At 33.7% G+C, this 22,970-nt stretch overlaps 1 protein-coding gene across 4 annotated transcripts in view; it reads left to right on the plus strand.

Moving 5' to 3' along the window:
* The window catches only part of ANKHD1 (ankyrin repeat and KH domain containing 1), a 116,282-nt gene that overhangs the window by 30,359 nt on the left and 62,953 nt on the right, over positions 1–22,970 (plus strand). For 3 of the 4 annotated variants that reach the window (XM_017652159.3, XM_017652158.3, XM_017652160.3), the window contains exons 5-10: positions 177–324; positions 2,918–3,151; positions 6,003–6,097; positions 12,251–12,488; positions 12,724–12,915; positions 15,477–15,586. In XM_017652159.3, the coding sequence (XP_017507648.2) occupies positions 177–324; positions 2,918–3,151; positions 6,003–6,097; positions 12,251–12,488; positions 12,724–12,915; positions 15,477–15,586 (1,017 nt within the window). The remainder of the gene's footprint in view (positions 1–176; positions 325–2,917; positions 3,152–6,002; positions 6,098–12,250; positions 12,489–12,723; positions 12,916–15,476; positions 15,587–22,970) is intronic. The other variant, XM_017652161.3, reaches the window with a different exon arrangement.

A 22,970-nucleotide genomic window follows, 5' to 3' on the forward strand; every position in this document is an offset into this window, starting at 1 on the left:
ATAAAATATTATATCTTGGTATTTTGAGGAGTGAACACTGGCATATTTTTCTAAGAGATTGCTATTTTTTATTTTTCCTCACACCCCTGTAAAAGAATATCTTCCCAGATTCAGTATATTCTCTAGAAATACTATTAATAGTGAGAATTGACCGTTTTTCTGTATGTGTTTTAAAGGTGCTGCTTGCTATGCATGCTAATGTTGAAGACCGCGGGAATAAAGGAGACATAACTCCCCTAATGGCAGCATCCAGTGGAGGTTATTTAGATATTGTGAAATTACTACTTCTTCATGATGCAGATGTCAACTCCCAGTCTGCAACAGGTATGTAGAAAATCATGTGAATGGTGTGTTAATTTGTTGAGAATAAATTGATGAAATTAAGTCAAATATGACCTGCAAGATAAAAATTTGATTACTAGGGAAAACCAGTTGTAAACCAACAGAAAAGTCTTAGCCTTTGTTTAGAATCTCTGAGTAAAATACAGATTATTTTGATAACTTCAAAAGTCTTTAAAGCACACTTAAATTTTGTGTGGTTGAGATTGACAGTCTCCTGGGGACAATTTTGTCTCTGACACAGTGATATGCAGTGTATAAAGAAGGAAAATTATGAGCTGTATCTCTGATAATTCTATATCTCATTTAAGTACATCTCCCTTGACCTTAGATTATAGATTAACTTGAGAGTATTTAACATGTAGGGGTTTTCATGCTGAGTGTACTAAATGCATTATATGAGAGATTCTGTGGCATTAACTTCTAGTTTTTTATGCTTTTTTCCTAGACTCTTAGACAGAAGGAGCTTTGGTCATATGACTTGAGTTATAGGTATAGTTTTAGTAGTGAGATTGGTTGGATTTAGTGAGGCAACAACATGGTTTTCAAAAATTTAATGAAAGCATACCAGTGTTCCATACTATTTAGTAAGTGTTAAATGCAGCCTAATATATTTTTTAAATGAACGAGATTGTAGGCTATTTTGCTGACCACTTTGTCACAGTTGTAGTAATATTAATGTGCATAATATCTGAGATGGTTGAACAGTTGAATTCTGAACAAATTGGGTTCTGAAATACTAGTTTTCTTGCTAAACCTTTTAAATAACTTCAATTTCCTACTTTTGAATAGTTAAATCATCTCCCCAAGCTCTTAATAAATAAAAATCATCAAAACAAAATCAGGAAAGAAATAGGTGGCAAACCAAGAGGCAATGGCTTTTATTTTTTAATTTTTTAATTTTTTGAGAGGGCATCTCTCATATTTATTGATCATATGGTTGTTAACAACAATAAAATCCTGTATAGGGGACTCAATGCACAATCATTAATCAACCCCAAGCCTAATTCTCAACAGTCTCCAATCTTCTGAAGCATAACGAACAAGTTCTTACATGGTGAACGAATTCTTACATAGTGAATAAGTTCTTACATGGTGAACAGTACAAGGGCAGTCATCACAGAAACTTTCGGTTCTGATCACGCATCATGAGCTATAAACAATCAGGTCAAATATGAATATTCGTTTGATTTTTATACTTGATTTATATGTGAATCCCACATTTCTCCCTTATTATTATTATTATTATTATTATTTTTAATAAAATGCTGAAGTGGTAGGTAGATGCAAGATAAAGGTAGAAAACAGTTTAGTGCTGTAAGAGGGCTAATGTAGACGATCAGGTGTGTGCCTATAGACTAAGTATTAATCCAAGCTAGACAAGGGCAACAAAACATCCACGGATACAGAAGATTTCTCTCAAAACAGGGGGGGTGAGGTTCTAAGCCTCACCTCTGTTGATCCCCAATTTCTCACCTGATGGCCCCCCTGCGACTGTGCCTGTCTTAGGTTGTTCCTCCCTTGAGGAATCTTACCCGTCTCTGGCTAACCAGCCATCTTCCGGGGCCATACAGGGAAATGTAAAGTTGGTAAGTGAGAGAGAAGCAATATTGTTTGAAAAGGTTAGCTTTTTACTTCTTTGCAGATCTATGAGGGAATGACTTTTTAAAGACATTTTTCTTTTGAAGGAGTTACATGGACAGGGATTTATAACTGTCTCACTGGGTCACATGAATGTAGATTAAAGGTAGTGTCAGGAGGCTTCACTCATTTGTGGAGTATAAAAACAAAGGGAAACTGAAGGAACAAAATAGCAGCAGACTCACAGACTCCCAAGTAGGGACTAGTGATTACCAAAGAGGAAGGGTTGGGGAGTGTGAGTGGGGTAGGAAAAGGCGATTAAGGGGCACTATAATTCGCAAGCACAACACAGGTAGGTCAGCATGGAGAAGACAAGTAATGACTCTGTAGCATCTTGCTACACTGATAGATAGTGACTGCAATGGGGTGGGTGGAGGGGCTTGATAATACAGGTGAATGTTGAAACCACAATGTTGTTCATGTGAAACCTTCATAAGATTGTAAATCAATGATACTATGATAAAAAGAAAGTAACAATTGGGGAAAAAAATAGTGTCAGGAGGAAAATGTACCTAAAATAATGAATTGTCTTGTGAATAACTCCATCAAGGTAAAGGAGAGGTAATAGAAAATTTAATGAATAAACAGTATGTTAAGTGTTTCTAAGTTGTACAGTATTGAAAGAAAAAGGAATTATTTTGAATGATTCATTAGATTATTTTTGATAAAAATATGTTGAAAGTAATTTTTTAAGATGGCACTTAATCTTATTTGACAAGCTAAGGAAATATAAAGAGAAATAAATTGGACTATTTATAATAAATCTTATAATTAGTAAGGAAATTAGATGATGCTTTTAACCATTACAACAAAAAAACTTGAGATAATAGTTATAGTAGTTTATGTTGGGAATTGAAGAGGTAGAACTAGAGCAGTAGCATAATTATAATTGTATCTGTTTTATCATAACTTTTTATTTCTTTTTGTTCTTTGGTAGGAAATACTGCACTAACTTACGCCTGTGCTGGAGGATTTGTTGACATTGTGAAAGTGCTACTTAATGAAGGTGCAAACATAGAAGATCATAATGAAAATGGACATACCCCATTAATGGAAGCAGCCAGTGCAGGGCATGTGGAAGTTGCAAGAGTTCTTCTAGATCATGGGGCAGGCATCAACACTCATTCTAATGAATTCAAAGAAAGTGCTCTTACACTTGCATGCTACAAAGGTACTCTATATATTGTGAATATAACAACTTTGAATATTTGCTTATCGAGTTTTTGAGTTAATTCTATATCTTTTATGTTTTCCCTGTGGTATAAAATTATCTGGCTCATAAGATTATATAGAAGGTCTATTTTAGCCTCTATTTCCTAAAGTATAGTTTCACAGTATATGTTTCTTTATTATTTTAATTCAAAGTTATTCAATTAGTTATGAAGTTAACCAAAACTCATAGCACAGATTTAGAGGGCATTCATTATTTAATAACTTCTGTTTTATATAATTTTTCCAATCTTTATTTTGAAAATAATACACACTCAAATAATAACAGTCACACTTTTGATACAGAAAACCTGAAAAACACAGAATAGTATAAAGAAATTTTACAATGGCATGTAATACTACCATGCAAACATTTAAAAAGTATATAAACAATATTTTAGTGTATTTACTTCCAATGTGTTTTTAAGTATATTTATAAACAAATACATATAAATATTTTTTTGACTGAACAGTCATACTCCAACACTATTTTATAATCTTACTGTAGTTAGATTTTTCTCATCATGAACTTTTTCTCATCTCAGTGGTAATTTTTATAGCACAACTATTTTTTTTTTTTTTGAGAGGGCATCTCTCATTTATTGATCAAATGGTTGTTAACAACAATAAAATTCTGTATAGGGGACTCGATGCACAGTCATTAATCAACCCCAAGGCTAATTCTCAACAGTCTCCAATCTTCTGAAGCATAACGAACAAGTTCTTACATGGTGAACAAGTTCTTACATAGTGAATAAGTTCTTACATGGTGAACAAGTTCTTACATAGTGAATAAGTTCTTACATGGTGAACAGTGTAAGGGCAGTCATCACAGAAACTTATGGTTTTGATCAAGCATTATGAACTATAAACAATCAGGTCAAATACGAATATTTGTTTGATTTTTGTACTTGATTTATATGTGAATCCCACATTTCTCCCTTATTATTATTATTATTATTATTTTTAAATAAAATGCTGAAGTGGTAGGTAGATGCAAGATAAAGGTAGAAAACATAGTTTAGTGCTGTAAGAGGGCAAATGTAGATGATCAGGTGTGTGCCTATAGACTAAGTATTAATCCAAGCTAGACAAGGGCAACAAAACATCCACGGATACAGAAGATTTCTCTCAAAACAGGGGAGGTGAGGTTCTAAGCCTCACCTCTATTGATCCCCAATTTCTCACCTGATGGCCGCCCTGCGACTGTGCCTGTCTTAGGTTGTTTCTCCCTTGAGGAATCTTACCCGTCTCTGGCTAACCAGTCATCTTCCGGGGCCATACAGGGAATTGTAAAGTTGCTAAGTGAGAGATATAGCACAACTTTTGATGGTCACACAGTATTTCATTATTTCAGTTCGGAGTGGGTTTGGTTGCGTATATCATGAAAGCTAAATTAGTAATGATTTGAGCAAAAGAGGGTCTTTCTGTCTTTTACATAAAACAAGTCCAAGGATAGGCCATCTAGGGCAAATATGGCAGTTCCATTGTTAATAAGATCTCAGAATTCTGTTTTTCTGTTCCATCATCCTACTATGTGGTTTCTATTCTCAAAGTTACCTGCAATCCAAGATGGCAGCTAGGGCCCCAGCAATCCGTATTCTAGGAACAATGAAGAGGACAAGGGTAAAGTGAGGTGTGCCTTCCAATTTAATAAGCTACCCTTAAATAGTCTTCCTAGTTCTGCCTTCTAGCTCCCACTTACATTTTATTGGTTACACATACCAAGGGAGGGTAGGAAATGTACTCTTTTAGTCAGGCATTGTTGCCACTTAACTAAAATCAGAGTTCTGTTATTATGGGAGATTGAGAAAATGGATATTGAGTAAGGAACTAGCAGTCTCTGCCGAATACATCAAATGGATGCAACCATGATTGCCTATTGTTAGACACTTGAATTGTTCCCAATTTTTCACTATTATTAAAAACACTGTGATAACATCCTTGTGCAGACATCTTTGCCTAATCTCTGATTATTTCCTTAGGATAAATTCCTGGAAGTGGAATTGCTGGGTCAAAGGGTATGGACATTTTTAAGGCTTTTGATACATATTGCCAAATTGCCTTCTAGAAAGGTTGAACCAATTTACACTCCCACCAGCAGTGTTTGAGAATGCCCTTTACCCACCCTACACCCTCACCAACACTGGGTATTATCATTCTTTTTAATATTTGCCATTTTGATAGTAAAAAATGGTGTCTCATTTTAATTTTCATTTGTTTAATAGGAAGGCTTAATATTTTTTTTCATCAATTATTCATTTTCATTTTTATTTTGAATTACCATTACATGTTCTTCACCCATTTTTCTACTGCAGTGTTTGTCTTTTTCTTAATGACTTTTAAGGCTTTTTACATATTAAATGTATCAAGAGGGTTGAAATTATTTTGAATGGAGTTTTCTGTGCCTGTTCATTGCCACAGTGAGTTTATGGTTTTTATTTTAAAGCTGTTTTTCTGAAAAATACCCAAATATACTTTACCTAGAATTCTATTTGATTTCAGTGTTTCGATTTGATAGTTTATATAGATTAAATCAAAGAATAAGTATTATTCTTTTACTTAACTTGAGTTACGTGCTTCGGACTAATTCAGTCTTTAAAACCTAGCTACCTTGATGAGCGCCTGCTTATTCCAGATTGGCTTTGTAAAACTGTCATTGATTTATTTATTGAATGCAAAATACATTCTCTTACAAATTTTTATATAAACATCAAAAAGAAAAAAGATTCCCCGTTTTAATACATATTAAATTGATACTCAGTTCTTTAGAAATACAGTTTTAAAATTTGTGTTGCTTTTTTTTTTTAAAGGCCATTTGGATATGGTTCGCTTTCTGCTTGATGCTGGTGCAGATCAAGAGCACAAAACAGATGAGATGCATACGGCCTTAATGGAGGCTTGCATGGTAATTTTCAATTACATTCGAGCTTTTATGGGAAAAAAAGATCATATGTGTTTAAGCCTTTGAGAATTACTGTTCTGTGTTGTTTCTTCGAAAAATATTTACTATGAGATGAGTAAATATTTTGAAAATTTTGTGCACTATTAGAAAGGGCAAGGGAAGTATACTATGTTTTGTTTACCTTTCAGTAGCAAATCTTTTAATGTGGGAAATGGTATAAAAGGCAGGCTTGGCTATGTCATTTCCAACACACTGAGATACTTTTATTTTCTTCCCAATTTTTTTTATTGTAGTAAAATAAAATACATGTAAGATTTACCATCTTAATCATTTTTAAATATATAGTTCAGTGGTTTTATATGCATTCATAATATGCAATCATCACCACCATCTCCATAATTCATCTTGTAAAACTGAAACTCTCTACTCATTAAATAACAACTTCCTATTCCCTACTCCCCTCAGGCCCTGGCAATCACCACATTTTTTAAATCTATGATTCTGACTACTCTAGGTAGAATATAAGTGGAATCATAGAAGTGGAATCATACAATGTTTGTCTTTTTGTAACTGGCTTATTTCTCTTAGCGTAATGTCCTGAAGGTCCATCCATGTTCTGGCATATGTCTCAATTTTTTCCCTTTTTTTTAAGTCTGTGTAATATTTCATTTTCTGTATACACCATGTTTTGCTTATCCATTCATTCGTTGATAGACATTCTGGTTCCTTCCATACTTTAGCTATTGTGAATAATGCTACTATGAATGTACAAATATCTGTTGCAAGTCTCTGCTTCAGTTCTTTCAGGTATATATACCCAGAAGTGGGATTGCTTTATCATGTGGTAATTCTACTTAAAATTTTTTGAGAAACCACCACAATACTGTTTTCTACAGTGGTTGTACCATCTTACAATCCCACCAGTAGTGCCAAGGGTTCCAATTTCCCCACATCTTCACCAACACTTGTTATTTTCTCTTTTTTTGATAGTAGCCATCCCAAGGGCTGTGAGGCAGTATCTCATTGTAATTTTGATTTGCATTTTCCTACTGATTAGTGATGTTGAGCATTTTTCATGGCCATTTTTCATTGGCCATTGTTTATCTTCTTTGGAGAAAAGGCTGTTCAAATCTTTTGCCCATCCTTGAATCAGGTTGTTTTTGTTGTTGAGTTTCAGGAGTTCTTTACATATGTTGGGTGTTAATCCCTTATCAGATATATGATGTGCAAATATTTTTTCCCATTCTGTGGGTTGCCTTTCTGCTCTGTTGATAGTGTCCTCTCATGTACGAAAGTCTTTAATTTAAGGAAGCCCAATATATCTATTTTTTCTTTTGTTGCCCTGTGCATTTGGTGTCATATGCAAGACATCATTGCCAAATCCAATGTCGTGAAGTATTTGTCCTGTGTATTCTTTTATGAGTTTTATAGTTTTAGGTCTTTTATCTACTTTGAGTTTTTATATATAGTGTTAGGTAAGAGTCCGCCTTCATTCTTTTGCATGTGGATATCCAGTTTTCCCTGTATCATGTGTTAAAAAAGGACTGTCTTTCCAATTGAAAGGTCATGACATACTTGTCAAAAATCATTTGGCCATATATGCAAGGGTTTTTTCCTGGGCTTTCTTGTCTATTCCCTTTATATGTCTGTCATCATGCCAGTACCACAATGTTATAATTACTATACCTTTGTGTAAGTTCTTAAATCAGAAAGTGTTAGTCCTCTGGCTTACTCTTTTCCAAGATTGTTTTGGCTACTCAAGGTCACTTTAGATTCCATATGCATATTAGGATGGGCCTTTGTATTTCTGCAAAAAAACAGCATTGGGCTTTTGATAGGGATTGCATTGCTTTTGATAGGAATCTGTAAGATCACTTTGGATAGTACCGACATCTTAACAATATTAAGTTTTCCAATCCACGAACATGGAATGTGTTTCCATTTATTTATGTCTTATTTAATTTCTTTCAGCAATTTTTTTGTAGTTTTCATTGTACAAGTATTTTGCTTCCTTGGTTAAGTTAATTACTAAGTATTTAATTCTTTTTGATGTTATTACAAGTGGAATTGTTTTTGTAATATCCTTTTCACATTGTTTAGTATAAGTGTATTGAAATGCAATTAATTTTTGTGTGTTGACTTTGTACTCTGGTACTTTGCTGAATTAATTAATTCTACATTTTTGTGTGTGTAGTCTTTAGGGTTTTCTACATATCATATTCAAAAAGAGATAATTTTACCTTTTCCTTTCCAATTTGGATGTCTTTTTTTCTTTTTCTTGCCTAACTGTTCTGGCTGGAACTTCCAGTACTGTGTTAATAGAATACTCAGTGGTGAACACTGAGTCGTGTTTGCTGTGGGATTTTCATATATAGCTTTTATTGTATTGAAATAGTTTCCTTCTAGTCATAATTTGTTGAGTGTTTTTATCATAAAAGTGTTTTTGATTTTGTCAGATTCTTTATCTGTGTCAATGAAGATGATAATGTTTTTTTTTTCCTTGTTCTGTTAATGTGGCATATACATTGATCGTTTTTCATATGTTGATCCACCCTTGAATTCCAGAAATAAATCCACTTGGTCCCACTTGTGTAATCCTTTTAATATGCTGCTGAATTCAATTTGTTGGTATTCTGTTAAGGAGTTTTGCATTGGTGTTCATAAAGGACATTCCTCTGTAGTTTTCTTATACTCTCTTTGTCTGGCTATGGTATCTGGGTAGTACTGATCTCATAGAATAAGTTAAGAAGTGTTCCCTCTTTGATATTTTGGAAAAGTGTGAGAAGGATTAGTGTTAATTCTTCTTTAAATGTTTGGTAGAATTCACCAGAGAAGCTACCAAGTCCAAGAGTTGTCTTTATTGGGATATTTTTTTATTACTGATTCTTACTAGTTACAGGTCTATTCAGATTTTCTATTTCTTTGTGATTTAGTCTTAGTAGGTTTTGTATTTCTAGGAATTTTTCCATTTCATCTAGGTTATCCAATTTTTTGGCTTACAGTTCATAATTACTCATAGTTTTTTTCATTTCTGTACAAATGGTAGTAATGTCCTCACTTTCATTTCTGATTTTAATAATTTGAATCTTCTCTTTTTTTCTTTGTCCGTCTGGGTAAAAGTTTGTCAGTTTTGTTGATCTTTTTAAAGAACCAATTTTGGGTTCATCGATTTCTCTCTACTATTTCTGTTTTCTATTTAATTTATCTCTGATCTAATCTTTATTATTTCCTTCTTTCTGCTAGTTGGGTTAGTCTTTTTTCAGCCACTTTTAATTGGTTTCTAATACAGTTTCTTAACCTGATTCTAAATTAAACATAATTAATGCTTGAATATGCTTTTGGAAAAGGACAGTAACATGTAATCCTAAAGTAATATATTTGGCTTTAGAGCTGTTACTGATAAAACTCTTAATTTGGGGGGCATATTTTCTAATTTTCTAGTTTGGTTCCATTGTGATCAGAGAATATACCTTGTATGATTTTGGTTCTTTAAAATTTTGAGGTGTGTTTTATAGTCAGGGTATGGGCAGACATTCTATGGGCATTTGAAAAAAATAGGTGGTGGGTGGAATGTTCTATAATTGTTAATTAGGTCTTGTTGACTGATGGTAGAGTTCTTCTACATCCTTTCTGATATTCTATCTAGTTGTTCTATCAATTGTAGAGAGAGGGGTTTTGAAATCTCCAACTGTACTTATACAGAGTTGGCTATTTTAGTTGCTTCATATTTTTTCATAGACTATTTACATTTAAATGTAATTATATTAGTATGCTTTTATATTTTGACTCTTTTGAAATTCTTTTTCTATTCATTTTTTTCCCTCTATTTTCTTTTTAACATATCAGTAATAGTTATTTTGAAGTTCTTTCCTTCTGTCTCCTATGTTTGATTCAGTTCTGGGACTACTTTTATTGGCCATTTTATATCTTGTCAATCAGTTGCTTTTCGTGACTCTTAATATGTAAAGTAATTTTTTTATTATAAACTATGTGCTACAGATGATCCTTTTTCAAGGCAATGGGTTATCCTGTCCTCCTTTTAAGACTGTTAAATTTTGTTCTGGCAGGAACTTAAATTACCAGTGGATCACTGTGATCCTACTGAGTCTTAATTTCAGCTTTACTCTTACTCCTAGGTCCTTACTCTTTGGTATGGCCTAACTAGTGTAAGGACTCTAGGTCCTTACTTCTTGGGTATAGCCTTCTACCATTTCAACTGAAAGTTTGGATATTCACCTCTTTGTCTGTGTCTGAACTCCCAGAGTCTCCAGTCTTTCAGTAGCCATTCTTTGCTGGGCATCCTGGAGTCTCATCCTTAGTGTGTTCAGTTCAGGAGTTGCCCAAGATTCCTTATCTCAGGATAATTTTATGTAGGTATTTGGGACTTCCCTGTGTTTTCTTTTTCTCAGGTATCCTGCCCACACTCTCCATGTCCTAACTATTTTGGCTACCTTGTATTGTGGTCTTTGTTTCCTTTATCCAAAGAGATGTTCACTCTTTGTTTAGGATCTGTTTGCTTCAACTGTGGTTTGGAAGATTCCCAAAGAGAGAAAACTGGTGTACATAAAATTCATCTCATGGGCTTCCTTCTTTCAGTGCTCTTAAGCCTAACCCTAGCTTGGTTGCTGTCCAGTGCCTCCCGTTGCTTTGCCTACTTACCCCAGTTTTTACAGTTAATGATAGAATAATGGTATTAGACCTTTAATTTTTTTTCTTATTCATTTTTCCTTTGGCAAAATTAATATTGTTCATTACATCAAAAAGTGCTTAGTATAATTCCTCTCTTAATATTTGTATTCAAGATATGTTAGCAGAATCTTTAAAAAATTCAAATAAATTCAAGCAAAGTAATTTACTGGGAGCCTGGAGGAACTAAAGCACAATAGTAGTACCCTCATCTGTGAACACTTAAAATTTTTATTTTCTTTTCAGTTTAAAGTGTAGTTTAAATGGCAAATAATTCAACACAGTAATTTGGTTGTGGTATATTTTATTTTACATATATTTGAAGGATTAGTATTTAGTGAAGTCAAAATTTTATTTCAGTTTAAAACTAAAATTTTAATGCAAAATCATTTGTATTTGGCATTGTGTCAAAAATTATTAAGGGTAGGCTTATCTTTTAATTAAGTACAATGGAACTCTTCATGGGTACTGAAATCTAACATTTAATTAAGTTTTCTTTAATTCTTTAATAAAAGAATTGTCCAACTTTATAAACTTTACTTTGTACTCAGTCTTAATTTAAATTAGCAATGTTTAACTCACCTACATAAAAGAGTCAAGACCTACATAAAATTTCAAAATAAAGAATTTGAAACTAGAGATGGTATTATTTATGGTGATAGAGGGATAGATTGGTTATCCTCCATGAGAATGATTTATTGTTAATTGCTATCTGTCTAGGCAGATGGGTGCAGGGTAAAATTATTTACAGATGAATAAGATACTTATTTTTACATCTTTGTAAAATTCCTTGCCTCATTACATGTGATGTATGGAAAGCTAGTGATGAGGGAAAATATAGGGCAGTCTCAATCCACAGGGGTTTGCCTTGGTGACATAATCCCAAGGGGTAATGACTTTACATAACTTTACATATTTTTGCCAAGTCTTTCTTTCTTAAGTAGATCTAACACAGTTTGTATACTTAAACATGACACCGAAGTTTGAAAATATTGCTATGTTTGACCAGGCAGTAATATAAACATTAATTATTTTGAGGTACTGTTGACCATGGATTTAACAGGGTTTTGAATTTCAAAGAATGTAGGAATTTAGAATTACTTGGAAATGTAACTGTATGTCACAAGTCTGATTCTTTTGGAAAAATTTGGACTTGCTCAAAAGTAAGGTAAAATAATTTTAATGGACTTCTGATAAGAATGGTCTCTCAAGTTACACATATGGACATGACAATATATATATATATATGTATATTATATATACATATATATACACATACATATATATATACATTATATATACAATATACATTATATATACATATATATATATATATATACACATCTAAGCCACATCTCCTTTTCTTTCTTCCTGTCTTTCCCCCATCTCTTACTTCTCTTCTCCCATTTAAAAAATTCAAAACAAATAAAAAATTTCTTGCTTTCTTCCTTTACTTCTGAAAATCTCCAGGACGGACATGTGGAGGTAGCACGTTTGCTTTTGGATAGCGGTGCTCAAGTGAACATGCCTGCAGATTCCTTTGAGTCTCCATTAACACTGGCTGCCTGTGGAGGACATGTTGAATTGGCTGCTCTACTTATTGAAAGGGGGGCAAACCTTGAAGAGGTTAATGATGAAGGATATACTCCCTTGATGGAAGCTGCTCGGGAAGGACATGAGGAGATGGTGGCACTGCTCTTAGCACAAGGTAAAGCACTTTGAATTCTTTAAAAATCAATTTCTTTTGGATGTTTTGTGTTAGTGTCAGTGAAGTTTACTATAATTAAAATGTTTTTTTTGCATTGATGATAAAACAAATTAGCAGCACCCTGGAAGGAACCCTAGAAGCAGAAGAAGATAAGAGATGATTATTATAATTCAAAACAGTATCTTTATCATAAGTCTTTTGCAACTAGTTTTAACTATTTTTATGCTTTCCTCAGGAGCAAATATAAATGCCCAGACAGAAGAAACCCAAGAAACTGCCCTGACCTTGGCTTGCTGTGGAGGATTTTCTGAAGTTGCAGACTTCCTGATTAAGGCAGGGGCTGATATAGAACTTGGCTGCTCCACACCTCTGATGGAGGCTTCTCAGGAGGGACACCTGGAGTTGGTTAAATATTTGCTGGCTTCCGGTATGTGGCTTTAAAAACAGCCTTTTTAGAAAAAGGCTTTTTTGTCATTATCATAATTATAACACTTAATCTTCACTTTCATTTCTACAAAAGTTGAAAAACAGCTCCACAATTTAGCTGCACTTCTTAGGCTCCTAAATCCCTAAAAATGTCATTTTTCAAAAGGTTTCTTATTGTTATTAATGTTTGCCTGGTGACCATAAGGCTTCTCATTAACCATCTCTTTCTATAGTGTGGTCTGTGGCTTCTGGAAGGTAAAAGTTAATTGTTCCAAGTCTCTGTTAATAAGAGGAGGAGGAGGAGCTAATTTGAAGTATGTAGTTTCCCGGACTATCCCATGGGTTTGAAAATTGGTTTTTTATATGATCACTACCTAAAATTTTTTTTTCTAGATTAGAATGTAATTTATTTACATGAAGTTCTTAAGGTATAATACTAAAGAAAACTCTATAGGTCTTTTAATACATTGCCTATACAATTAAAAACAATTAAAAAAACCTTGTTATGGCATATTTTCCAAACAGAAAATATCATAATGAACACTAAGAACCTGTCCTGCTTTAACAATCTTAAATTCATGGCCAATCTCATTTCAGCAATGCTCCCTCTAAATCACCCATTTACTTTTATAAAATTGTTTTTATTTAAAATAATTGAACATTAAACACATTTTTTTCGATATAATGATATAACATTGTATGTTTAAGTGTACAACATAATGATTTGCTACTTGTATATATTAACCATAAGTCTAGTTAACCTCAGTCACCATACAGTTATAAAAACATTTTTTAGTTTAAAATTTAATTTTTAAATTTGAAAATAAATTATTTTAAAAATAAATTTGTACCTATAATCAATATTTCAATATATATATCTCTAAAAGACAAATATTTTTAAGATAGCCACAATGTACTATTTTCTTACCTAAAAGTTTTTAAATAATAATTCCTTAGTATTAAATATCCAAGCATTTCTCATATTTTGCCGATAGTCTTACAAATGTGTATTACATATGTTTAATGACTATTTTGAATCAGGATTCAAATTAGATTCATACAGTAACTACTGATCAATATGTCTTTTTAAGTCCATCTGTGGCTCCTTTCCATCTTCTTTTCCTTTTCCTTGTAAGTTTTGGTTGAAGACAAGGGATGTTTATCCTTTAGGTCTTTCACAGTATGGATTTTGTTAATTGCATCTCCATGGTTTCATTTATCTTGTTTTCTGTGCTTTGGATTTCCATAAAGTAGTAGTTAGATCTAGAGATTTGATTCGATTCAGGGATGATGTTTAGGGATTTTTTTGTTTGTTTTTACTAGACTCCTTCCTAAGTATTGGGTACATTTTTCAGGCGGTAATAAATGTTTGATTGTCGCCCTTTTTGTGATATTAGTATTGATTATCCATGATCATTGATGATTATTGCTTAGCTCTATTAATTCATTAGGTCTTGCAAAGTGGTGATATTCTAAATTATATTATTCCTTATTTGTTTATTAGCTGGAATGTCTATAAAGAGAAACTTCCCCTCAATTCTTTGTTTAACCCTTAGCTATAAATCATGTGATGACCATAGTGTAAATGTTTTTTAATTTTTCTCCTTCTTATTTATCTTTCCCAAAATAATGAGAGAGTTCCCTAGCATCCTTCAGTGGTGACCAGTGAAGTGGCTTTTTGTTTTATATTTAAACACCATTTTGAACTTTTGGACTTAAACATGTATGATGGCTTTTACTCCATCATAGTCCTCATTCTTTTTGATATAAAAATAGTCAAAAGATGGACAGTTTGACTATCTTTGGTCAATAAGGTTAGGTCCTAAATCCTTTTGATGTGACTTGACTACAGTCTCGAATAGTTTCCTTGCTTTCTGATATGGCAAGGTGATGTTTCAGGCTCATCTGATAAAGGTCTGCCCCAGTACGGAACCAATAATTCCTTTAAGAAGCTCTAATTCTGTTTAATAGGAAATGGTACTTAGAGGCCACAGTCTAAGCTAGAGATGCTATTTCTGCTTGGTTTATCTGTGGTCTCTTTTAGTTGGTAAGGGTTAGGAAATACTTACTTGTCTTATAGGTAGAGTACATCGTGTGTTCATGTCAGTACTTCCAATTCAGAGCCATGTGGTTTTTACTTAACCTCAGCAGTCTTACATGTTTTCTTCAACCGTACTAAAAATTTCGCTTTTCACCAAAAGATTACTTATTTTTACCATAGTATCCATAGGACTGTCTCAGAATACATACCAGCACTACACCAATATGATTCCTGAAAACTGTTTGATATTTTTTGTTTTTGTAGTTCTTTTATTTCTTGGGTTATATCTAACTGGGGATATATAATCAAATAGTGTCTTTAAAAATTATTTGGTATAGTTCCTTTCTGTGTCGCTAAAAGCATTTCTACAAAGCATATTTAAAGGAAAATTGGGATACTTAAAATATATTTTAGTATTTTCATATTTTGAGCTTATCAGTTTGACCAAATTTCAAATTTTAACTATTTAATATGACTTTACAATTCACAAAATAAATGGAAGATTTTTTTTTGTTTGCTAGGTGCTAATGTTCATGCTACAACAGCAACAGGAGACACAGCCTTAACCTATGCTTGTGAAAATGGACATACAGATGTTGCAGATGTCTTACTTCAAGCAGGGGCTGATTTAGTAAGATCCGTTTAATCTCAAATATTTTTGTGTGAATGTTAATAATCATTTATTTTTAGCACTTACAAAACACTAGTAAAGAAGATTATAATGGTTTACATGCTTTATATAAAATAACTTTAAAAAAAGTTTGGCTAGTTCTAGTTGTTGCATTTATTAAATATATTTGAAAATACTTAGTTTTCATTTATCTTCCTGGTAAAAGTACTTGTTCATTATCTTCCTATCACTCCAACCTCATTTGACATTCTTGAACTTTTTAAACTGTCCTTTATTAGACACATTATAAATTCAATGATAGGTTCATAGAATAGAATGACCTGTCAAATCACTTTGAGTGATTTCTTTTATTTCTCTAATTAATTAGACATTTAAAAACAAAGCTACTGTCTTCTTTATAACAACATTATTATAGCATTCTATTCTTTTTCTGTTCTTTTAATATTTTCTATTTTGGCTTTTCAGTGTTTCAAATTAGGTTCATGTGTAATAATTCTTATAACTATGGGAAATTGTGAATAATATCCCACTTGAAGGTTCATGCTTCCTGCTAAATGTGTGCCTTGCCTAAGTTTTATTTTGTGAGGATACTTTAACTCCTTTCTAGATAGAATTTCTTCCCAAGTCCCCCCTTAACATGTTTCTTAAAAATCTACGTGAGACAAACTTACACAGCTGTAAATGTTGTAGAGAATCAACTTAATTTCAGTTATTTAGTAAAAAGCGTGCAAGTATTGCCTTTAAACCATTTCCAATAACAGATATTCCTAAATAGATACCTGAGAACATTGTTGGAAAATAATTGCTGACTAAAAAGATAGTATGATTATGCTATATCATTTTTACTAATACTAAATATTGTAATAATAATACTAGCGTTCATTCTCATCAATCAGGAACTGTCCCATCAGAATTGCTAAGATGTGTACTTCTTTGTTTGAAATTATGTTGAGAAATATGTTTAGATCTCAATCTGCATTCTTCCTATATCATTGTCCTTTTTTAGAGATGTTTTGAATCATCATGAAATTAAGAATTGAGGTATTTCTTTGCTTGAATAAATAGGGTAGAGCATAAAGTTTAGAACTCTAAGCAAAGTTTAAAACGCTGATCCTCTGAATTCTTATCTGAATTCTTTCTTCCATTTTTCTACAGAAAAATCACTTTCTTAACCTGCTTCAGAGTGTTTCTGAAAAATTGCTAAATAGGAAAAAGAGACTGTTAAATATGCTCTAATGTATAGTAAAACCTTACTGATTTTGACCAAGTTAAAAATCAATTATGAAATATTTTAAAATGATTTATAGTCTTCTGGAATCAGGTAAATAGAGTGTTTTTTATTAGAATTCCTTGGAAAAATTGCATTAAATGAACAGAGAAATTTTTAAATTTACCATACTTTTTTACATTCAAAATATGATTTAAAAAGTAGCTCAGATAAATATATATCTTAATTAAGTACAAAGGTAATACTATTATTCTAACATAATTATTTATTTTTCTATTTTGCAGTTATATTTATCTTTGCAGTTATATTTACATGTAATTAAAATAATAGTGTAATAGTTTTTATTTTTTCCACTGTATGCCCTATCATAATCTTCTCCATATTGCTACTTATTCTCTCTATATGTAACTCTTACATAATATTCCATCAAGTTGATGCACCATAATCATTCACTTATTACTGAACTTTTGACTTGCTCTTCATTCTTCACTGTTATAAATATTATAGATTTAATAATCTCATGTGAATAACTTTTTCTTTTTTCGTTTGGAATTATTTCATATATTGATTTTAACTTAAATATTGCCTATTCCATGCTGTTGCTGTCTGTAGAGAGATTTCAACTTTAATTTTAGTCCTGTTACTGATCATAAAGTAATACTTGTTCTTATAGAAAATGTAGAAAGTATAGTAAGTTTGGTATTTAAACCTATAAATAAACTGTGATTCCAGCCTTTACTATAAACCAGAGGGGAAATCTAGTCAAAAACAAGAAGTGAGTAAAGCAGGTAGATCAGTCCCTGAGTCCTGAGAAAAGTGTCTGATAATTCTCATTAGCTGGACCTAACAAGGCAGTGGCATCTTTACTGTCCTCCATTCTTTGCTGCCACCTCCTAGTATCTAGTGATTTCCTGCAGTGATTTGCAGATGGAAGACTCTCCACTTCCACTGTGTGGAGTGGAGATGTTATTTCATTCCTGGCATCCCATAGGTGTATTCTTGGTATCTGTTGGTATCAAATAAGGTTTTCTGCTTCTTGAAGTAGAATTTTTTGGGGTGCTCTGGATGAGAATTTCATTTTGGGGGCAACTATTTTCAGTTTTAAATAAGGATGTACAGGTCAACCTTTGGAACATAATCTGAACCAACTCCTAAGCTTTATTAGACTTTAGAGCTTAACTTTTACCAAAATTCAGGGTTTTGATATTATTGTTTTTAAAAAAGAGCTTAAAAGCTGTTTACCCTTCTTCAAAATATTCTGCATCAAAATCAGGATATTAACAATGTTTAAAATTTTTTAATGCAACAATTAGGTTGTCTTGTATTGTTTCCTGGGTTGAAACAGAAATTTTAGGGCTTTTCATTCTAAATATGTAGTAGGCCTAATCTAGAACATACTTTTAAAGGAAATCTAGAAATTTTCTTACCTATTGCTTTCTGAAAATTCACAGCCAGAACTGAAGGCACACTTGAGCATTTTCAGGTAGAGCCTCAAATTATATGCATGTTCTAATTTGAAACTTAGTTTTTGGAACATTGTTTTTTCTAGTTTTAAGGATATTTTAAAGTAAAAATACTTGCAGATATTTCTTTTTTTTGTATTAAGTATCATTGATATACAATCTCAGGAAGGTTTCACAAGAGCGACATTGTGGTTACTACATTCACTCATATTATCAAGTCCCCCCCCACAGCCCACTGCAGTCACTGTCCATCGGCATAGTAAGAGCTACAGAGCCACTACTTGTCTTCTCTGTGCTACACTGTCTTCCCCATGACTCACCCTACATCATGTGTATTAATCATAATACCCCTCAATTCCCTTCTCCCTCCCTACTTTCCCCCACCCCTCCCCTTTGGTAACCTGTAGTTCTTCTTGGAGTTAGTGAGTCTGCTGCTCTTTTGTTCCTTCAGTTTTGCTTCATTGTTACACTCCACAAATGAGGGAAATCATTTGGTACTTGTCTTTCATCGCCTGGCTTATTTCACTGAGCATAATACCCTCTAGCTCTATCCATGTTGGAAATGGTAGGATTTGTTTTCTTCTTATGGCTGACTTATATTCTCTTGTGCATATGCACCACATCTTCTTCATCCATTCATCTACTGATGGACTCTTAGGTCGCTTCCATATCTTGGCTATTACTGTAAATAGTGCTGTGATAAACATAGGGGTACATAAGTCTTTTTAAATTGGGGATCTTGTTTTCTTTGGGTAAATTCCTAGGAGTGGAATTCCTGGGTCAAATGGTATTTCTATTTTTAGTTTTTTGAGGAACCTGCATATTACTTTCCACAATGGTTGAACTAATTTACATTCCCACCAATAGTGTAGAAGGATTCCCCTTTCTCCACATCCTCGCCAGCATTTGTTGTTCCTTGTTTTTTGGATGTTGGCCATCCTAACTGTTGTAAGCCAATATCTCATTGTGGTTTCAATTTGCATTTCCCTGATGATTATGTGGAACTTCTCTTCATGTACCTGTTGGCCATCTGAATTTCTTCTCTGGACAAGTGTTTGATCAGGTCCTCCACCCATTTTTTAATCAGGTTATTTGCTTTTTAGTTGTTGAGTCGTGTGAGTTCTTTATATATTTGGATATTAACCTCATCAGATGTGTTGTTTATGAATATCTTCTCCCAAACTGTAAGATGCCTTTTTGTTCTACTGATGGTGTCCTTTGCTTGTACAGAAGATTTTTGGTTTGTAGTCCCATTTGTTCATTTTTGCTTTTGTTTCCCTTGCACAAGGGGATGTGTTCAGGAGAAAGTTGCTCATGTTAACATTCAAGAGATTTTGCCTGTGTTTTCTTCTAAGATTTTTATGGTTCCATGACTTACATTCAGGTCTTTGATTAATTTTGAGTTTACTTGTGTGTATGGAGTTAGACAATAATCCAGTTTCATTCTCTTACATGTAGCTGTCCAATTTTGCTAACACCAGTTATTGAAGAGTCTGTCATTTCCCCACTGTTTATCTGTGGCTCCTTTATTGTATATTAATTGGTCATATATATGTGGTTTTATATCTGGGCTCTCTTCTGTTCCATTCATCCATGGGTCTGTTCTTGTGCCAGTATCAAATTGTCTTTTGATTACTGTGGCTTTGTAGAACAGGTTGAAGTTGGGGAGTGTAATCCTCATAGCTTTATTCTTCCTTCTCAGGATTGCTTTGGCTATTTGGGGTCTTTTGTGGTTCCATATGAAACTTAGGACTATTTGTTCTAGTTCATTGAAGAATGCTGTTGGTATTTTGATGGGGATTGCATTGACCCTGTAGATTCCTTTAGGCAGGATGGCTATTTTGATAATATTAATTCTCCCTATCCCTGAGCATCGGATGTTATTTCCATCCATTGGTGTCTCCTTTAATTTCTCTCATGAGGGTCTTGTAGTTTTCAGGGTATAGGTCTTTCACTTCCTTGGTTAGGTTTATTCCTAGGTATTTTATTCTTTTTAATGAAGTTGTAAATGGAATTGTTTTCCTGATTTCTCTTTCTGCTAGTTTGTTAATATATAGGAATGCCACAGATTTCTGTGTGTTAATTCTGAATCCTGCAACTTTGCTGAATTCAGTTATTAGTTCTAGTAGTTTTAGGGTGGATTCTTTAGGTTTGTTTATGTACAATATCATGTCATCTGCAGTGACAATTTAACTTCTTCCTTACCAATCTGGATGTGTATTATTTCTTTGTGTTGTCTGTTTGCTGTGGCTAGGACCTACAGTACTGTAGGTCCTGTTGAATAAAAGTGGGGAGAGTGGGCAACCTTGTCTTGTTCCTGATCTTAGAGGGAAAAGTTTCAGCTTTTCGCTGTTAAGTATGATGTTAGCTGTGGGCTTCTCGTATATGGCCTTTATTATGTTAAGGTACTTGCCTTCTATACCCATTTTTTTGAGAGTTTTTATCATGAATGGATGTTGAATTTCGTCAAATGCTTTTTTGGCATCTATGGAGATGATGATGTAGTTTTTGTCCTTTTTGTTGATATGGTGGATGTTGTTGATGGATTTTCAAATATTGTAACTTACAGATATTTCTGATAATAAGCACACTTGATATCCATTGTAATTAGAGGTTATGGATTGATATGTAGCTTCTCTAACTGCATAAATTTAAATAGTCCATTATTTTAAACTTTTGGACTAGTTTAGTATTCTTAATCAGGTCACTCAAAGTGTTCTTTTCGAAAAGCAAAAATTAAATGAAACAAAAACTTGTCCATTAATTCCAGAATTTTTTGAAAGTTCTCTCTGTTTAATATGCAGAATCATTTTAATTACTCTGTAAGCATTGAACTTACTCTGTAAGCAGAGAGCCTTGAACAAATCACCTAATACTTATCGTTCTGCTGTTTTCATTTCTTGTTAACCATTGTAATGAGAGTCATTATGTTTTAAGATAAAAATTATTCCTTTATGTGTTTTCTTTTTCTGCATGATGTCTTTGTTTATTGGGCCCAGGTTTGTTTTTATTATTTGGTGTGAACATAGTTATAATATGATGTAAACCTATTAGAAGAAAGTTTGTATTAAAATACATTTGTACTACTTATATCTAAAAGATATGGAAAAAACAAACTACTTTTGGAAACAACTTAATCTTGTTTCTGTGAAAATGAATTTTTAATAACCAGTGTCCTTACAAATTTGTTACTGAACTGTTTGAAATAACACAAATACCATTTAAAAACTGAGGTTGAGAGGGGAGAGGATTAAAGATGGTGTGAGAGGAGAGACAGAGGCTTCCTCCTAAAACTGGATACAATTAGAAAATATCGTTGGCACAACTAATCCTGAGAGAGCAACAGGAAAGAGGACAGCTCCAGACTGCATACACCTGGAGAAAAGAGCAGACCTCACTGAACGGGGTAACGTACCAGAGCTGTGGCTCAGCGGGACCCGAGCCTTTCCCCCACCCTAGCTCACCGGGGAGGAAGAGAAACTGAGCAGGGAGGGAGTGGAAGGCCTGGGACTGCTGAATACCTAGCTCCGGAGATCTGCGCTGGGAGCACAAACCTACATTTCATGGTGCTTTCATCATACTCTTCTGATTACGGGGTTGGAAAGCTGGGACGGGCGGAGTTCCTGTGGAGACTGGGATTCTGGCTGCTTGTGGAAAGCAGGGATCCATATCCGGCTGCTCTGGGACAACAGTTATATCTGTGTGCTTCGCCCAATGGTTCAGGCAGTGGAGACAGGTACAGCAACCGGGAAGCAGGGAACAGCTCTTTCCTACCCCAAGGCACCAATACCACTCCTCTGCAACCTCCAACATTGCTTCAGGGGCTGAGCAGCTCCAGAATAGAGCTTCTGGACACTAGAGGGCCCCATATACAAATATGAAATGCCAAAGAAACCTGGTCCAGAGTAAAATTATTAATACAACTCCCAAGAAAAATTTAAATGATATGGACCTTGTGGCTCTTCCTGAAAGGGAGTTCAAAATAAAAATCATCAACATGCTAATGGAGGTACGGAAAGACATCGAAGAACTCAAAAGTGAATTCAGGTTGGAGATCCAGTCGTTGAAGAGCACAGTAGAGGGTATTAAAAGCAGGTTGGATACAGTAGAGGAGACAATAAAATACAAACTAGAGAAGAGGAATACAAAGAAGCTGAGGCACAGAGAGAAAAAAGAATCTCTAAGAATGAAAGAATATTAAGAGAACTGTGTGACCAATCCAAACGGAACAATATTCGCATTACAGGGATACCAGAAGTAGAAGAGAGAGAGAAAGGGGTAGAAAGTGTCTTTGAGGAGGTTATTGCTGAAAACTTCCCCAATCTGGGGAAGGAGATGGTCTCTCAGGCCATGGAGATCCACAGATCTTCCAACACAAGGGACCCAAGGAAGACAACACCAAGATACATAGTAATTAAAATGGCAAAGATCAAGGATAAGGACAGACTATTAAAAGCAACCAGGGAGAGAAATAAGATCACATACAAAGGAAAGTCCATCAGGCTAACATCAGACTTCACAGCAGAAACCTTACAGGCCAGAAGGGAGTGGCATGATGTATTTAATGTAATGAAGTGGAACGGCCTGGAACCAAGATTACTTTATCTGGCAAGAATATCATTTAAATTTGAAGGAGGGATTAAACAATTTCCAGATAAGCAAAAGCTGAGAGAATTTACCTCACGCAAACCAT

This window comes from Manis javanica, chromosome 14 (assembly GCF_040802235.1).
Source record: "Manis javanica isolate MJ-LG chromosome 14, MJ_LKY, whole genome shotgun sequence".
Classification (NCBI taxonomy): domain Eukaryota; kingdom Metazoa; phylum Chordata; class Mammalia; order Pholidota; family Manidae; genus Manis; species Manis javanica.